Here is a 19,992-nt window from a genome sequence, read left to right as displayed (position 1 = left end):
ATGAAGGCAGAAATGTACTGTGAGATTTTGATCCAGCGCGCAGTATCATATGGAAAGCCTCTGCTTGGCACAAATGGAACACTTATCGGTCATGGATTGGCCTCCCCAGAGCCCGGACCTCAATTTTACTGAAGCAGTGTGGGAACTTGACAGAGAACCAAACAAAAAGGCAGCCAGCATCCAAAAGAAGAGCTTTGAATGTGATTTGAGAAGCTTGGAGAACTATTCCTGAACGCTCCTTAAAGAAATAACGAGAAAGCTGCCTACGAGAGTTCAGGCTGTGTTGAAGAATAACCGTCGTCGTACTAACTACTGACTTTGAAGTTTGTTAAAATTGTACAAGCTCTGTCTTTGCTTTATATACAGTATTTCACATTTCAATAAATTGCTGCACCATGTTGGCACCAGTTTGAGTGGTGTATGGTACCTGCAGGGATTCTGCGCCTGGAAAGGACCAGTGACAGACTCCAGACCACCCAAGAGTTGAATAAATGCTTAAGAAAAAACAGCTGGAGGATTGTGATGATGTCAAAATTTCTACTAATACAGAGTTATTTTTAATGCTTTGGACCTTGTCTTGATTTTAATTTTCTCAGGAAACAACAAATATTGACTAAAGGAAAAAAAAAAAACAGGATTGTTGTAGTGAGATTGAGTTAATCAAGCATCTAAACACAAAAATAAATTCTTTGAATTATATTTTCTCAAATGGAGCTTTAAATACAAAAATATATTATTGAAGGCAATATTTCTGGGTCATTTCGAGCTTCTTGTTCTGTTGCCATATCCGTCTGTTTCGACAGGGGTCGCTGTTCGCTTTGGCACAATGCAAAGTACCTGGGCGTTATCTCTGAACCTGCTCAATTGTTAACCAGAGTCAACACAATTTCCCCCCTCAGGCAGGCTCCCAGTGCTTTTGGTTTTTGTGTCAAACTAACCTTCGTGCAGTCGGACTAAATATTCAGCCAAAATAATAAAAGAGCTCCGAAAAGAATAAAGAAGAAAAAAAAAAGTCAATTAGTCCGGATTGAGGAAGTTGTGGGTGTGTAATGGGTTAACGGCGGAAGGCCTCGCCTCACCTTTATTGCGCGTCACCCAGCTCTGTAAAGTGGTCTCACCACCCCAGCATCCGAACCGAAGGGGGGAAATCACCGCCCCTTGCTGCCGCCAGACGCGCCTCTTCCTCTCGGTCGAGCTCACGTCTACCCGTCGGTCTCCGCCCCGCCGCTCCATCACCGTCACATACACCCAGAAGACAACGGGAACTGAGGGAATAACGACAATTTTCCGGCGAAACGGGGAATCATGAAGGACCGCATGCAAGAACTTAAACATGTAAGTTTGTGTTTGTGCGCTTTCTGCTCAGCATCCACCTGTTAATTCGAACAGACGGGCTTTTTTTTATGGAGCGACGTGTGCTCAGAAAGCTCCTGGCCACAGAGCGAGGTGCGCGGAGTGAGCAACAGTTGTGACTCTCGGGTCCTGATGGAAGCGCAAATGTAACGTTTTATTGTAGGAAACGAGCGCGTATTGCTGCCACGGTTTGCTGTGCGTAAATCGGGATGAAGCGCAGCAGACAGGAATGGTTTTAGATGTTAAAAACAAAGTAAAAGTCATTTTCTCAATGGCCCCTTTTGATCTTTGTGTCAGTGTTGTGAAATGAGTTTAAAGGCTCTTTGGTGCTAAAGAAAAGGTCATCGGCTAAGACTTTGTACTTAATAGCATCAAATCTTTCTGGTGTCGCTGATTGATCCACTGCTGGTTTCCTTGTAGGATTTTTTAAAAAATTGTAAAATCATTCGGAATTTAAAGGTGTTAGATAACAAAACGTGCACTTTATGTGGAAATATGCCACCAGGGATTTTAATTAATGTGTGCAGTGTGGTTTGATCGATCTGGCCAACTACGGGTGTGTGACTCGAGTGGGGAAATTGGTCCCAGCTCGCCCATTCCACCTGTGAAATGTCCGCCCTCTGCGCGTCACATGGGTCTTATACAAGAACCTTTAAACACCACCAACAAGGAACGCAACGTTTTGTCTTTCAACCCCCTGCAATGTGCTTTATTAGGGATGTAGTCTTGTGGATATGAACCATTTATTCTTACCACTGATGAGAAATAAAGCCTTGAAATCTTGAATTGTACCCTTTGACTTTCTGCCAGCTGTTTTTTTTTTTTAAACAATTTTAATTGTTTATTAAAGCTAACGTGGTAACAAGAAGACGTGTGATTGGATGGCTAACAGGTTTTTGGCTTGACTGATACAGAAGTAAAGCCACTGAGTAGCATCCTCCACAGGAATGTTAGTTTCAGCTTCGTGTAGGCTACTTCCTGTGTGTGTGGTGGTGGTAAAGTGGCCATTGTCAGATCTGGGTAATTGGCAGTTAAGCTGAGGAAAGGGGAAACAATTTGCAGCTCTTCAGTTTTCAGTGAAGATCTAGCTATGGATTGGTCACAGGGGAGACAACCCTGTGTGTGTGAGAGAGAGAGGCGTGCCTTCAGCCTGCCATGCTATGTCTTTGGAGTGCTGGAAAGATGCAGTTGTATCACTGAGAAAGAGAAAGATGGAGAAATAGTCCAAATCTTCCTCACCAGCTTCAGTGTGAATCATCAGCCAGTCCACAAACACCCTGATTCTGTTTCTTTTATCAGTTTTGATCATATCCGTCGTGTCTGAGAAATGGCAGCTGGAGAAGCTCAGCCGGACCTATTTCAGACAAACTGCCCCAAATAAAACTGGAATAAATTGCAAGTCACAGAGAGCTACTTCCCATCAGCATTAGATTAATATTGGTTTCCTCTTCAGCTTCAAGTTAATGTGGCTTCTTGATTCTTATCTGTCTCTGAAGGGCCGGCTATAGATGGGATTGTGTCAAAAACTGAACAGTAAGCAGTGACAGTAATTTAGTTTCTGATGACTCTATAGTTACTTTAAACTCATTTTTATATTAAATATATTTACAAGTTTCCAGGACCCAAAAACCCTTGTGTGGCTGACCAATCGTATAGACGAAAGATTATTAGTATAATAATAGAAAAGCGAAGAAACAATTATCAGTCGTATTTATGTGATAAACGATCCATTTTTAATCTATCAGCGCCCTGCCTTTTTCAGAGCTCCAGCTTTCGTGTAGAGATGTATTTAGAGAAATATTTTGCAGACTTTTGCAATTAAGTCTGCTGAGCTTGAGAGCTGAGAGCTTGGTCAGTTTATTGCCAACACTTAAGCTCAAGAACAAGAACTTGTAGCCTACTCATTGGTTTGTTTAGCACCCAGTACCTGAAAGTAGCTCTGCAAATAACTGCACTTTTTATATTTCGCCTCTCAGCTGGACAAGACGGGAGAAGGTCAAGTTCTATATTGTGCATGCTCATAAACCCACCTCTTGTGGCTTTTCATTATTTTTGCTTTGGATTTTCCATTTCCACTGTTGTATTGGTTTTAATGAGATTTGGGAGTTTCGGCCCTCTAAGAGCTGCCACCTTAACACTAGGGGAAATCTTGGATTCCCATGACCCCAGGAACTTTTACTTCAAGATCTCTGTGGACTAGCAGCATAACAGAGCATCCTCGCTTTGGGAATAGAAACTCGAGGAACTCATGATGAACACTCGCTAGTGACTCAGTCAGTGTTGCAACCTATTTAGGCTTAAGTACATTAAGGAAGACATGTGGAAGTTTCTTTCTTAGCCAGCAGCCACCACAACATAAACCTACATAGAGTACTGTGCAGTTGTCTTAAATCACCACTAATTTCTTTACATTTTGTTAGGAAAGTGAGAAATAGTTGCAGCAATTTATTGAAATGTGCAAACATACTTGGAAGAGACGCAGTCTATAAAGTAAAAACAGAGTTGTAGCTAGCTCGACAGTCTGGATTTGGTATGATCACTAGGGGTGGGGGAAAAATCGATACTGTGTAGCATCGTGATATTTTGTTTGCCAATAATGTATCGATACAGGGACAGCAGAAATCGATATTTTGTTACAAAAAACTTTTTGTGGACTGGAACATTCTGACTTCAGACATTCCTTCACTGTCCAAATGTGTTTAACTTTTTTTTTGCAGCAAAAAACATGACAGTTTACTTATTTTAATTTAAGACATGTTTTGTTTTAATTAAGTTTAAAACTTTTTTATTTAATGTAAAATTATATTTTGTTTTAATTTACTTTCAAATTCTTCAGTTGCTGAAGGGGCTGCATAGTTTTCATAAACTGCATAGTTCAGAATAGCTATAATTGTACCAGATGGTTGATTCAGTTAAGTTGGACTAGACTGTAATACAAACCGTTCAGTTTGTCAACAATAAAACTGAAATGAGAGAAAGACTGAGTGTGAGACTTTGATATTAGATAAAATGAATATTGATAAAGTTTACCTTTATGTACAGAATCTGAATATCGCAAATATTTTAAAAAATTGCAATAATATCGTATCGTGGGATGTATGGTGATTCCCACCTCTAATGATCACCTTTATTCTTCAGCAGCCTGAACTCTCTTTTCTTGTAATTTCTTTAAGTAGTCTCTGGGTACAGTTGCAGTAGCTCTCCGGGCTTCTTCAAGCACGTTCAAAGCGCTTCATTGGATGTTTGCTGCCTATTGTTCTGTTCTGTTCTGTCAAGATGACAGTGTGTTTGGCATCACTGTCATGCTGAAAAACGAAGTTGCTGCCAATCAGATGCTTTCCAGATAGTACCTCATGGTGCATTAGTATCTCATGGTACTTTTTCCTGTGTTCATAATTCATCCAATTTTGACACGCTCTCAAACAGCACTGCCTGAAGTGCAACCCCAAAGCATGACACAGCCTTTACCGTGTATCACAGACGACTCCTGACCTTCTCTGTACACACTGACAACAATTTGAACCATAGATGTCAAATCTGGCTTTGTTGCTCCATTTGACACGGTGCCACTGAGTCCTTTGCGCATGTGTCAATAAATACATGTGCGTATTTCCCTTTTCTTTTTTTTTTAAGCAAAATATAAAGAAATGAGAAGTGGTTCACAGCATTGTATGTGTGTGTGTGTTTGTATATAATTATGGATGGTTGTTCAAAGATTTGTATGTGTTGTAGTTAGGGATGCACCGATACGATACTGGTATCGGGTATCGGGGCCGATACTGTAAAATGTGTGTGTACTCATACTCGTAAAAGTTAACCGATACCATGAACCGATACTAACTTATTTCATTAATCAGAGGGTGGCTGGTCATTTCTGTTGTAGTTTTTTAGATTGGCCACTAGGGGGACGTCCCGCGCTAAACAGGCACAGGGTTAGGCGAGTGAGACTGGCGGCTCCAGATAAAAAAGAGAAACTGGAGGCTGCTGTAGCTAGGCTAAACAAAATGTCAGCAGTGTGGAACAGCCAACTTTAACTCAGGTTTTGGAAAAGCGATGAAAAATGTCAAGAGAAAATCCACGGGCAGTTTAAATAACAGAGGCTCGACTCATTTTATCGCTCTGGATGACCAGCCAATGCCGGTCGTGGAAAACATAGGATTGAACCGTCTTCTCAGCATACTCGAGCCGCGATATGAAATTGGACACTCTGCAATAATTTAAAAGTTTATTTTATTCTCAAACCTAATTTGTATTTATTTTATTCCAAACAGAAGTGTTTATTTATTATTCTGAAAGCTCGAGACAGTGCCAATAGTTCAGTGATATTTTGTTAAATTACAATGTGGAGACTCTGCAATAATTTAACAGAAGTGCTTATTTTTCACTTGAAATTTTTTTTGTGGTCATTTTTATTACGATTTTATTTTTTATCGGCAGAGAATAAAATAAAACCTGTCTTCCAATTCATTGCATTTGTGTGTGTGTGTGGTAGAAGTATCGGTTTTTGTACTCAGTATCGGCAAGTACTCAGATCCAAGTATCGGTATCGTATCGGTTTGAAAAAATTGGTATCGTTGCATCCCTAGCTGTAGTTGAACAAGATAACAGATGATGTCTCCAAATCATGAAATGCAGGGTGGAGGGATTGAGCTCGGGGCAGCAGTCTTTTTGCCTAAACGTAACATCTGGAAGTCGGTTGAATCATTTCTCTGAAAAACAACATGAGCCTGTTTAACCATGATTGCACAGACTAAAGAAATAGAGTGGATTGTGTCCTGTATCTGCTCTGTGTCAGTATTGATCATAACTATCTTATAGTATTTGCATTTGTTAAGACTTGCTTTGACGGCTTAATTTAAGAACTTTTGGTGATTGCTAAAAGTGTTGGTGTTATCATTTATTTGGACTTATTTGGAAATAGGCAAACCCATTCAGCTAGAAAACCTCCCCCGTTATATAAGAATTCTTTTTCACATCGAAACAAAGCGTATCAGGAGCAAACGGAGGACTTGTGAGCTTTACAGATTTTGTTGCTTATGTGTCTTTGTGTGTGTCACACTGCAAGTTTACTCAGCCATGTGCTCGTGTGTCATTTTGGCAGGAAATTGAGTTTTGCTCATATTTGTGTGAGGGTACAGGTTCTGCTCCAACACTGCCCATATGCACATAAAGCTACTTTATGAGCTCAACACCTGCCCACGACTCTGCTCTCCCAATAACTCGTTAGCTTGCTGCCTAAAGCCGCCCGACTTAATAACAAGGATGGCCACACGGCTTCCTCCCTCCCCTCACCTTGTCCCACCGCTCCCAGTTGGCCCAGCAGTGATTTGGCGACAGATGGTGATGATGTGACGCGTTTGTCAGCCTTCCTCGAGCTCTGAAACCTGAAGGGAAAAACACTGATGAGTTTATTACAGATTTCACACACGACAGCGACTGTTATAAATCAAATGTGATTGTTTATCATTTTGCAGCAGCGAGTTATTCGTTTAGGCCGGCATTTTGAGCGCTGCACCTGTAACAGTTAATTTCGCCTTCAGATTTTTTTTCCCTGACATTTTATCAGCTCTTTTTCTTCAGCCTTGTCATTTGATTGACCGTATCTGCCTCTGTTCCTATCTCTGTGTCTTTAATAGTAAGCCTCTCTTTTCCTTTCTTTCTCTACGTAATGGTGAGTTCGGCCATTATTGCTCTTTGCTCTCTTCCTATCAGTGATTTATCAGATGGCTTCCTGTCCTCCCCTAGATTTGTCCTTTCCTTTATCCCTCCTCGCTTCTCTAGGCAGCCTTGTTAGCCATTGTTGGCTCAGGCAGCTCTTTGTGTCTCTGAATGCTGGGGCTAATCACTGTCGCTACCTGTTTGGCATTGGAGTGACACATTAACTAATAGGATAATTGTCAACAAAGCCCATTCGTGTCTTTAAAAGTCTTGTTTTTATTTCATTTATCCACCTTTTTTCTTGCATTTTGTTCTGTGTCTTTATATTTTTCTCTTCTGTCCAGGGCCTGAACTTTACTGTTGACCCTTTTTCATTGACACTACCGGCAGCGAGGAAAAAGAAGCCACTTTGGTGGCTGTTGAACTGAACGCTGATCCTAGGGGGGGTCAGAGGTTTTGTTTGTCGTCGTTCAAAGCTTTGAGCCTCTGTAAACTGCAGGGCAAACTGGCTGGTTTCTGCTTGTGACCAACAAATCAGACTTTTCTGTAAAATTATGGGTATGAGGAATAAACTAACGTTGTTATTGCACTATATTATCAGAAAGGCACACAGACTGTCACAAACACATTATTCATTAACAGATAAATGCTGCATAATTGCATTAATGAGCCATGAAATGAGTGTGACCGATCTGGCATTTCACCAGAGACTTGTCTGTCTTTGCAAATGAGGTGACAGTTGCAATGATATCCAATATCTCTTGGCTGTTAATAGACATTAGATATGTGTGAATGGACTGTCGTTTGTACCACTGTTTGCTGAATATTGACTCCTAGAATTAATTCAAATCACCATGTTGCTTGTGGCGTTTTCTGCGTGCCAAAATCATGTTGCGTCTTCTCACAAGGAGAAGCAGCTTCGACGAGGCATGAGCTAAAAGAAATCCTAATAATAAATAGATGATTCTGTAATCAAACTATTCCCATCTGTTGTGGGAGACTTAGCTTCAGGTCATCTTTGTTACCGCTGCTAAAATTGAATTTTTAATGCGCTGACCTCTCTTTTCTCATCATCTTATAATTAATGGCAGCAGAAGGGCCTTGTAGCTGTGCCGATAACATCTTTTTATCAACGATGTTTCTTGGTGATTAAGGTTGTGAATTGTCATTGTCCTTATTAGTCCCGGTTTAGCTCTGTCTGCATTTGTAGGTCGTTAATATTGTGGTACAGATATTTTTAACTAAGTCCTCTGGAGTAAACAAGAACATATAACAATATTTGTGCTCACTGTCGCGGTCCCTGCAGTTTCCTTTGGTTTCGATTGCTCTTATTAAACACGCTCTCGTCACCTTCTGTCAGATGCCACTGCTGTCACAGGTGTGTTTCAAGCTTATGTGACTTGGTGCCTCATCGTTAGGTGTTAATAGCTCATAGGCCACTTTCAAAAAGAAGAAAAAGTTAAAGTGTGTATCTGGTTGTAGAGGAGTAAAAATAGATGCTGCTACAGTTTATATCAGCGCTGAAGGCGTGAGAACTCACTGCAGTATTCTCCAGAAAGACAGATGTCGCCACTCAGACGAAACCTCCAGATCAGCACAGGTACAGCCAGGGCTGGACTGGGACAAAAAATCGGCCCGGGCATTTTGACTAGAGACCGGCCCACCAAAAATGTGACGTCATTCAGGGGTAAAACCGCAAAGGATTCTGGGAACTTGTGGCAAGCGGTACTAGCGCATGCAGGCTTTCAATTGAACTCAGTTACACAGCGATAAAAAGAAACACAAAAAATGGCAAGAAACTGTTGTATTATTAACTGCAATAGCCGGTATTTGCCAAAAACTGATTTCCGGTATTTAAATTGCTATAAGTAACTTGTTGGGCTATAATATGTGAAACATATGTCAAATGCATCCCTCATCGATGACATAAAGTCATATTGAGCTACAAACAACATTAGTGTAACAAGGTAGAAGCCGCAATCAGTCTTTGGCAGTGACTTTTATAGAACCTTTATTTATGCCGTTAAAAAAAGTCTAATTAACATTAAAAATGTCTTTTGTAAGAAGTAGTTGGACAGCAGAAATGGCTCAAATATTACAATAGTTCTGTAAAAATATTTAAAGTGGGGATAAAGGACCGGATTGGTTATAATGTAAGTACAATAACACAGAGTTGTAAAGATACTTGAAAAAACAGATAATTTTTTAATTCCATATATAGCCCCTTTGTAAACGCTGTTCACCGAAGTCTATTTACCAACATAGATGTTACACATAAAAAATACACACAAACATTGGAAATCAGTTTTTGGCACAACACCTGTTGCATGACAGCCACGGGAAGCCGACGGGTAAAGAGATCGGTTGTTATCGGATTACGTCGTGGAAATTGTTTAAGCCATGTTTCCGAAGTAACAAAGAGCCGATGGATGGCCTATAAGATTGCTAAACAAGGGGGAGGGTGCATCCGACCTCCTCGGCTGTAATTGGTCCAGCCCAGAGTCGATCATGACCAATTGGCCAATCCAACACCTTTCATTATTTATACCCTTCCAAAAAAAAAAAAAAAAAAAAAAATCGATCGGCCCATAAAAACAAAAAATCACCAGCGGCCCACCGGGCAAATGCCCGGTATCCCCGATGGTCAGTCCAGCTATGGGTACAGCAAAAGAAGACAAGACTGGAAGCAATGAAGTCACAGAGGTTTAATTTTTCCCCTGAGCTTGTATTTTCTTTCCCTTCCAGAAAGCCTCATCTTTCGAGACTGTTGCAACATGGCCTCTGTATAGCTTCTTTACTGATATATCATTAAGACGGAGAGTTGCACAACCAGCCAAAAAGAACACTAAAGGGCGGCTTGTACCACCGGATGGGATGTCACTTTTGTTGTCTGCTGCGTGAAAATGGGTGAACTTGATGGGCCCTTAAGGCCTGAGTCGCAGCCGCATAGAGCAGGGGTGGTCAACCAGTCAGAGACCAAGAGACACTTTTTTTTTTTTACTGTGTTACCACAAAGAGCCACATCATACACATGAACATCACCCATCCTTTCCTCCCTCTCTCTCACACACGCACACACACACACAAAAAATAGAATAAATCTGGCTGAGCGGAGATGTGTGTAAATGTCACACATCAACATGATACTGACAGGAATGGACTCCTACAGTACTAAAACCACAGGCCAGTCATTTTCAACAATGAACACTGTGTGCACTGTCTTACACACAAACTCTCAGTTCAACCGAGTCCACAAACAAAATAATAATAATCTACAATAGCATTTTTCTTTAGCTATGCATGCTGTAGAGCGGGAATTCTGGCGTTCCTTGCCTTGAACAATCCTCTTCAAATCTGGCTTGTATTCCATTGTTGCCACTTGAAGCAATGAGTGTCAGTCAGAACAGATCGATGCTTTGCAGGGCTCGCAAAATTTCAAAATCCCTGGTAGCCCTTCGGGCAGGGACTCTTCAGTTTTTGGTAGCCCAAAATAAATTTAAGTAGCCCGAATAAAAAAGAGAGCAATTTTTTGATTGATGTTTTGTTTCTGTTACAATATTATACATTAATGTATAATATTGTAACAGAAACAAAACATTAATCAAAAAATTGTTGAAAAACAAATTACAACATTGTATAAAAATTACAATCATCAACTCAAATACTTGGTTCTAATTGAACAGAAATTTCTATGAACTTGTAAGAACAGTGTAGAACATGAATCAGTCTGTGTCAGATCCTGAATCTGAAATTTCCACTGAAGTCACGGGTAAGAAGTAAGTGGAACCAAGATCGAGGCCGTTTGCTTTTTGAAGTTTGCAAAGACTGCTACATTGTGCCAGTGGTAGTTCACTCTTTGCAACATAGTAGCTGTTCTAAACAGATTTTTCAGGTTTATTTTTAGTTTGTTATTTGCAATTGGTGTTTGTTCTGGGAAAGATACTGCAGACTGAGCAATAATGCATTTCTTGCATTTCTCATGGGTTCTAATGGGGGCCTTTCTTAAAATTACTGGTCCCAGTAACAAAGGCGCTTGTCAACTCAGAAATCGAGGGAAAACCAACGACACACCCGCCAGAACATTATGTTATTTACAAGGGTGCACATAAGTGGTCTGCAGGTGCGCATTTGCTGTCAAAATAAAAGACGCGCACCAGATAAGACGTTGCAGCGCGCATTTGCGTCCATATAAAAGGCAGTTTTTGTCCACTAGAGTGGGATTTTCACAGCACATTCTGCACCACATCTCTGTGCGTTCATCATTTGTTTGAAGCCAGCTCACCTCCTGCAACCACTTTCCGCTAGCCCCGGGACGTCGGGCTAGCGATTTTGCGAGCCCTGCTTTGATTTCACATGTTTTAGGGTAGAAAACACAGACTTGCAGACGTATGTTGACCCAAACATTGACAGTATCTTAAGCGCAGCCCGTTTGACATTGGGGTATTTTTCCATTGGCACACTTTTCCAGAACTCAATGGTCCCTTCCCTTAAAGCAGGTTTCAATTGGTCCTCCTTGCAAAGATCCTTCATCTCCAACTCAGCCGCTCCCTCATCTGTGACTAGCGGGACTTTCAAACAGTCTGTCTGTGCATTAAATGGGTCAGTGAGGAACGCAATCTGTGGCCTTTTCAATTGTAGATCATGGAACCGGGTCACAAAGCTTTCATGCAAGTTTTCAACCAGCGTTGCATATCTGTCTCTTTTAGAGATGGACCGATCCGATATTACGTATCGGTATCGGTCCGATACTGACCCAAATTACTGGATCGGATATCGGCGAGAAATAAAAAATGTAATCCGATCCATTAAATATCAAAAAAGCACCTCACAAAACTTGCTACGCTGCGTAACTCGGCTCATAACCATAGCACGTAGCAGCAGTGTGCATCACGTGATAGAGCGGCTGTGTGTATTTGTAGCCTTGCTAGCAAACCAGCATTTCATCTTTTTTTTTTCCCAGAGAGAAGTAAAGCAAGTGTGTAAGTTCATCTCTGAATGTCTGTAAAGCATTCCCACGTTAAGCTTAACAACCATACCTGGAGCTCTCTCTCTCTCTCTCTCTCTCTCCTGCTGCTACTTCAATCGTGAAACTGCTTAATGATCAGCTGATCGGCTTTTCTGTCGCGAGTCTCGTCTCTCTTCTTAGTTTTTGGCCCACTTCTCACCAGAAAGAGGAAACCAGCGGCTGAACAACAGCAGCACGTTTAAGCTTGATAAGCTGTTGTTAGAATTTATTTGATATTACTTTCTACACCAGGATCTTTTTCTATGCAGCTGACGGCTGGTAATTGTGCAGGGGCGGATCTAGCAAAGTTTAGCCAGGGGGGCCGATAGGGCATGAACAGGGAAAAGGGGGCACAAAGACATACTTTTCTTTCTTATTCTCATTTAAAATGTCGAGCTTTTAATAAATAATTATCTGACTCTTACACCCAAAGTTTTAATCTTGTGTAAAATATATAGAAGTCCATTACTGTATATAGTAACTGTTAAGTCTAATATACCCTAGTAAGCTATACTACTTTTTCCTTTGGGAAGATACCATCTGTGCAGTCTGCAATTCTGTTGAAGAAAGATGTTGAATCTATTTAATTATTCTTGAAAAATAATTTATTTCTGTGCATTTTCCCCCTGCATCAAATTAAACTTGATTATGTCGATTAAGCATCATGAGGTGGAGGGTGGTTCCCTATTTTTTTTTTTTTTTGCTGGGAGTTTGCAACCCTATTAGTTAGGTTGCTTAAAATTTCTTCTAAGTACTCTTTAAAATACCAGAATAGGGAGGATGGAGCAGGTTTAACTTTATTAGATTGATCAGTGTTGCTGAACTATGACATATTTTGGACACAGTGTATTTTTTACATACAGGTATAACAGAAAAGCTTTAGTGTTGTTATTTATTTAAACTTGAGTATAGACTTATACAAAATGCAGCAAGATATTAAAAAAACGTTTTGTTGATTAAAAAACACACTATATCGGATTCATATCGGTATCGGCAGATATCCAAATTTATGATATCGGTATCGGTATCGGACATAAAAAAGTGGTATCGTGCCATCTCTAGTCTCTTTGCTTACTCAGGGCAGCGCTGGCGACTTGCCCGCTGGCTTTTAGCAGAGTGGGAAAATGTGATAAATCTACCTTTTGAATATGTGCCTTGAACAGCTTCAGTTTGTTGATAAACACAAACGCACTTTGCACCAGGTCAGGCAGCATTTTTAAGTTACCCTGCAGGGTCAGGTTCAGTCTGTCCAAGTGACACAACATGTCGACCAAAAAGGCCAGATCCATAATCCACTTGAGGTCCGAGAGCTCGGGATAGTCCTTGTCCTTCTCTTCCATAAACAGTTTCACGGCATCCAAAAGCTCAAAGAAGCGAGAGAGTACCTGGCCTTTTGACAGCACCTCACAGTGCAGTGCAGCGGCAGGTCACCTGGAAGCTCTTGGTCCAGCTCAGCGATGAGATTCTTGAATTGCCTGCGGTTAAGCGCATGTGTGCGGATGTAGTTGACGATTTCCATCACAGGCTTCATGATGTTATCTAAATTCAGTGATTTAGACACGAGTCACTCCATGTGGATGAAGCAGTGAAAAGGAAAAGTTTGGTCAGCTTTGCACAGCCCCACAAGCACGTTCACAGATCCCATCATGGCTGGTGCTCCATCCGTGGCTATTGCAGTTCATTTCATTATGGGCAGATTTGCTTTTTCAAATGCAGCCATCGTGGTTTCTTTCACATCTATGCCACGGGTTCTGTCTTTTAATGGCACAATATCAAGGAGTTCTTCTTTGATCACACAATCGTTTGACACAGACCGTGCAAATATTGCCAACTGAGGCTTGTCTTGTATATCACAACTCGTACTTGCGAAGTTCAGTCCCTTTTGGAAATTCCTGGTCGATGTTAGCATGGAGTGAGCTGAAGCTGCACTGAAGATTTGAAGCTCAAGAGAAGCGAACGCGCACATTTTACTACAACAACAACAACAACCACAACCACCTTTTGATATGAACGTAAAAGCCGCATGAAACCAGGCAAAGAGCCGCATGTTGGTCGAGAGTCGCGGGTTGGCCATCCCTGGCATACAGACTGGTTGGTGATCTCACCACCACCACCACCCCTGACAACCTCCATAACCACCTTTGATTTCTTTGGTTGCTAGGAGGTTCCCGCGGTAGTCTGGAGTATGCATGGACGACAGTAATAGTGATACTTCAGAAAGTACAACGGAAATAACAGACAGTAAAAGTTAGAAAAGTTTGGACACGGACCAACACGTTTGGAAAAAGCACAGCTTTTACTTTGAAGGTGAACATTTAGTTTTGTGACTGTTCAGCTAGAAGTAAGCGAATGTCTGCTGGTAGGTGAGTGTGTTCTATATGAACACTGGGCAGTAATCTGCTAATCAAAGCAATTGCAAGGAGGTTTTCAGAGCAGCAAGCCTGAAGACTTCTCCCGTTTGCTCCATTCGATGACTGCTCGATGGTCGTCGACCTCACTGTAGGCCTGTGTGACTGGGGCCCGAGACACAAGTTTGTGTTTGGCTTTGTTTTATTTTACTCACTTTTTACTTTTGCTTCCACCAAGTGTTACATTAGTGGTCCTTCACAAGCACCTGTATGTGATGAATTTGGAGTGACAGGCTGATATGAGTATTGCCATAGCCTGGTCAGTCGTAGCATCATTATCAAAGGACATCTTTGGTCATCAGGCACGGCGTAGAAATGACAACATTCAACATATTTCTTAGTGTTTTCCTTTCTCTCTGTCCTCTGGGTGTCCCTGTATCTTACTTTGTTTTTCACCTCCTGTTTTATTTTCAAGGGACTTCCTTCTTGTGGCTTTGCTTCCTGCCGTCGTTATTACCCGACTGAATTCAGTTATGCTTTATTATCTTTCTGTCGAATCATCAACCTTCCTGTCTTTTTCCTATTTCTGAGTTGAGCTTTTATTATCAACTTTTGGACTCTGTTATTTTCTTTTCTCATAGTTTTTCCTTTGTTGGATTTTTGCTGCTGTGTCCCTCCAGCACTCTTTTAATAAGTTAAACTTTATTTAAATTGCCTGTTTTTGTCTCCTTGTTGTGTTAGTAACTTGGTTCAATTTCCCCAATTACTGAAAATAGATGTTTTTGCAGAACAGCATCAGTAACTTCTGAAGCTGAAGCTGTGAATACCATCCTGACACCATCAACTTTTAAATTGATAGAGAAAACTTTCTAGTGAAAAGCGTCTCATTTACACATCTGCTGTGTTTCTGTTCATCAGGAATCTTTCAAATCAATATTCATGGATACTTTAGCTTTGTTGTAGATAATAAGGTATCAACCTGTTCATACTAAATGCTTTTCTGTGTTCACAAGGAAACTGCTTACCGTGACAACTGTTGTTGGGTGCAAAGCAGGAAGCTTAACGTACAAACCAGAGCAGTGTAATTATGAGCCTGAGAAACAAAATCATGTTTGTTTGCTTTTATTATTCTTTTTGGTTATTCTCTGTAGAGTGATACCACCAAAATGGATAATTACGGTACCTTTTTATTACTAAAATACTGAAAATGTGATGGTGGCTATTTTTGTTTGTATTTTTGGATTAGGTTAGATTTGCAACAGTGCCATTTTCGCCTCCTTTAGCTTCAAGTTATCACTAAGGTAGCAGCTATGGCTAACAATAAAGTGGTACCGATAACATTTGATGCCTCGCTCTCACATTATCAGTATTGTCTCTCTATAATGTTAACAACAGTGGTAATTTAGCAGGATAACGGTTATTTGTGTCTAAAATGTGTTATGTTTCTCTTCAAAGTCCCTGATCGAAGTTAAAAGTTTACCATCAATGGTAGCAGTCTGCCTTAACGAATAAACAGGAAAAAATCAGGGCTGTAGCTTAACACATTATGCCTCGTAATTTTTACCATCGACCCGGGTGTTGCAGTCAAGGTTTGAAATTCTTGCATCACGACGACCCTGAATTTGGCTGCGTTTACTATTACCAGTGTTGGGAAGGTTACTTTTAAAATGTATTCCATTACAGAATACAGAATACATGCCTCAAAATGTATTCTGTAACGTATTCCGTTACGTTACTCAACGTATTCTGAATACTTTGGATTACTTAAAATATTATCATGCTGTTTACAACTACATGAATGTACTATTGCTGTGATTTATTACTGTTACTGAAGGTCCGCGGCTCCGAACCGTAGTAAAGGGACCTCTGGCTAATACGGTGGGTTCTGTGTCGGGCTCGTAGCCGAAAACTAGCTTTACTTTGTTGTCTGGGTCAACTTTGCTAGCGAGAGACAGAGAGAGGCGTTGAAAGGCTGCTCCAACGGGACTTATTGTTTTTGGAGGAAAACACGAACACGGTGTACAGTCGAGTCTTAATAGCTTACTTACAACTGGGCTCGTCAGGCTCTCTTCTTGGCTGCAGTGGTTATTATTATATTTACATGCTTCCAGCTCCCGTTTTTGCTCGATGACAGCTCGTACTTTTCCTTTTTCTCCCTCCCTCGCTCACAGACACATAACGTGTATGGCAGTCCATTCTCCCTGCAGCACGGACTACACTGCCTATGATGCTACATTCTTTAGAGCTATACCTGTAGCATTCTGCCTATTAGCTTAGCACAACACAAACAAAAAGGCCTCTCTCACCCAGGAAACACGCAGAGAGAGAGCGTCACCCTGTAACCATGGCAACCGTAACGCTGCCGCCTGGAACAACAGAACGTAGCTGTCAAACAAAACCCAAACAGTCCTGACCCGCCACAATATGAAACAGGGAAGTACCGCCGTGTAATCCATTTATTTCAACAAAGTAACTGTATTCTAAATACCACCTTTTTAAACGGTAACTGTAACGGAATACAGTTACTCATATTTTGTATTTTAAATACGTAACGGCGGTACATGTATTCTGTTACTCCCCAACACTGACTATTACAAGTGCTTTAAAGCTGAAATGACTGTTAAACTGATTAGCAAACACTCTAACGCCAACATAACTTTAATATTTTGATGAAAGTCACTTTTCAAGCAAGACTAGAGAACAAATTCAGTGATTTTCTACTTTTTTTTTTTTTCACTTGCATCACCGGAAACTAAATTCTGTCGTTTCGACCACACCACCTCGGGTTTGAGATATCAAGGGCACTTTTAACTTTATTTATTCCTGACTTAAATACCAAAATGTAATCAGTTAATGGAGCTCAACAGCTTTAATTGTTTTGTTTTAAATTTGCCATTTTGTTTCAACCGGTGCTTCCTGACAGCCTGTTTTTCCTCTGCACTTCTTGTCATGTAGCTCTTTCATCGCTCCTTCATTTGGTTTCTCTGCATCTTGCTATTCTTTGACATCCCTCTCACTTTCAGTTACATTTCCTCCATATCTGGAATATAATTGCTTTAGTGGTGCATTGGTGCTGTCATAATCCCTCATGGTAAGCGAGATACCAAGAAAAGCACTTAATATATTCCCCAGGGAAGAAAGAGAAGAGACTAGGGGTGGGCAAAGCCATAGTATAAACGGCGACAGCATCTTTTCACTGCCTGTGATCTGTCATTAAAGTTCAATTGGAGCTTTTATGACATTTTCTCACCCACTCCTTCAACGCTGAAGACCGGCCAACGATCCACTGCTTCCTACACACATGCTCAGGGCAAACAAGTTTGTGTATGAACAGCATGTCACTTATATATTCATATCCATACCCATAGGCCAATTATGAGCAAGCCATAATGGGAATAAGCATCCACTGTTTAGTCTAAAAGGTCAGTCATCTCGTGAGCTCCTTCGGCAGAAAACGATACCTGTAGGAACTACAGACATTGGAAATCTGGTCAGGAAATCAGGATTCACACGAAATCTTCCTATGAACACGATAAGATATTATTTAACCAATAACTGTGTGCCACTTCGTATTCAGACAGGTTTAAATCACTCTGATGCTACGATGTTTCTAAATTGGAAGTATTTCCTCCTCTGGTCTGAAAAACATCATTTGCATTTGCATATTCCACTTGTGGATCAGTTGTCGTACCTTGGTCACCACCCCTCAAATGCACAGCGACACACATAGTGACTCTTGTCGGTGAGTCAGCCATCACTGAATTAGTTTTCATTTTCCATTTGTAGTTTTTCCCCTGCTTGTAGTCTTTCTTCTTCTTCAGCAGCGCTGGATCGCAGTCTTGTTGTCATATGCTGCCTCCTTCAGTTCTGAAAGAGTTGCAAATCTGTCAGATCTGTGTTGTTTGATATTCCACTTAAGAAATACATATACACTCAGCAGCCACTTCATTAGGTAAACCTACTTAACTGCTTGTTAATGTATAAGTCGGTGACTTGATACGTTAGGACAGATCAAGATGACCCGTGAGATTCAGACCAAGCATCGGAAAAATCGCAAAACTCAAATCATCTCAAACTAGTTTCTTGAACATGACGAGAATTCGCTATACTTTAATGGTCTCCACAGCTACCAGATCTCAGTAGCAGCATGTGCAGCAACTATGCGATGCTATCGTGTCAACATGGGCCCACATCTCGGTGTGTTTCCATCACCCTGTTGAGTCTGTGTAATGAAGAAGTAAGCCAGTTCTGAAGGCAAAAGGGAGTCCAACCTGCTTCTAACAAGATTTGCCGAAGAAAGTGGCTGGTGAGTGTCTAGCAGAATGAAATGTTGATACTTCTGAGGGCAAGGTATCACAACATACACAACATAGCAGTTAGTGGTCTTGGCAAGAGATAGTGAGATAGTAAAGAAGAAAAGACAAACAGTGCAGGTCTGAGGAGGGAGAGCGAGACAAAGGTAACGGAGTCCATGCTGTGTGGGCTTACTGCTGTAATGATTCTGTAGTGAAGCTGGAGTCTGGAGGAAGGAGAGCGAGAGAATGACTGACAGGAAGAGTGAGAAAGAAAAAGGAAGCCCATTAAAGAGGGAGGACATTGAGGAGGATTGTTAGGAAAGGGAAATTGTTGCACATGTTCACACTTTGACACTGTGCTGCTGTAGTGGCAGCGCTTCATCTGTTCTCCAACCCACATTATTCTCCTTCATCTATCTACCCCATGCTCTGTACACTGTAGGCACAGCTTATAATACAGTCTTGTTAACCTCAGCCACATCTGTTCTTTTTTTTAATGGAATATAAAACAGTCATACTTCATAAACTAGATGGATATCCTTTTCTAACTAAAGTGAAACTAAAACCTCCAAAATTAAATATATAAAATAAAATAAAATAAAATAAAATTATATATATATATATATATATATATATATATATATATATATATATATATATATATATATATATATATATATATATATATATATATATGATTAGAGCTCTGGAACTAAGACTGAAACAACAGATTTCCTCTAAAAGGACCCTGTTAGCCGTTGGCTCCAGGAAACGTCTTTAAATGGGTTTTAATGACTGGCTTTAAAATGTTATTTCTTGTGTTGATTCTTTAACCCTTTTGGAGGAAAAACGTCATGTTTTAGGTTGGCGTAGGTGCCAAATAACTGCCTTTGTTCAGAAGCCCCACAATTTCTCCTTTTAATTACCTTCATTTACCAGGAAGTCCCACTGAGATCAACTCTCTTTCACCTGTCCAAGTTGGCAGCCATGCAAACTAAACAAATCTCGAAAAAATGCTACAGATTCAACATAAAATCGTTACCCACAACACGAAACATAAAACACTCGTGGCCACTTCAGAGAAACATCCACAAGTCTCATTCACTGTATCCTTACGATGCTTTTAAATCCACTAATAGATATAGATATAAGTTGAGCTCTTTCTGTAAGTTAATTCTGTGTTCAAGCTGCACAGTTGTTTGCTTAAAGATTGTGGTTTGGGTTTGCGATATTAACCCTGCAGTTTATTTAAAGTGGGTCCTAACAAATCATCCACATGTGTCAAGTTGGAGTGAGACCAGTCTCTGTGTTGCTGTAGCTGGCACAATACCTT

The 19,992-nt window shown here is 40.7% G+C and overlaps 1 protein-coding gene across 3 annotated transcripts in view; it reads left to right on the top strand.

Moving 5' to 3' along the window:
* Positions 1–733: 733 nt before the first annotated feature.
* LOC146503293 (syntaxin-1A-like) overlaps positions 734–19,992 on the top strand; it is a 101,160-nt gene continuing 81,901 nt past the window's right edge. The window contains exon 1 of one of the 3 annotated variants that reach the window (XM_085184494.1): positions 734–1,335. In XM_085184494.1, coding sequence (XP_085040620.1) covers positions 1,306–1,335 — 30 coding nt within the window. In that variant the 5' untranslated portion in view covers positions 734–1,305. The remainder of the gene's footprint in view (positions 1,336–19,992) is intronic. The other 2 variants (XM_085184493.1, XM_085184492.1) reach the window with 2 other exon arrangements.

This window comes from Neolamprologus multifasciatus, chromosome 14 (assembly GCF_963576455.1).
Source record: "Neolamprologus multifasciatus chromosome 14, fNeoMul1.2, whole genome shotgun sequence".
In the NCBI taxonomy this organism is placed as follows: Eukaryota; Metazoa; Chordata; class Actinopteri; order Cichliformes; family Cichlidae; genus Neolamprologus; species Neolamprologus multifasciatus.
This window is presented reverse-complemented; position numbering and strand designations above follow the sequence as displayed.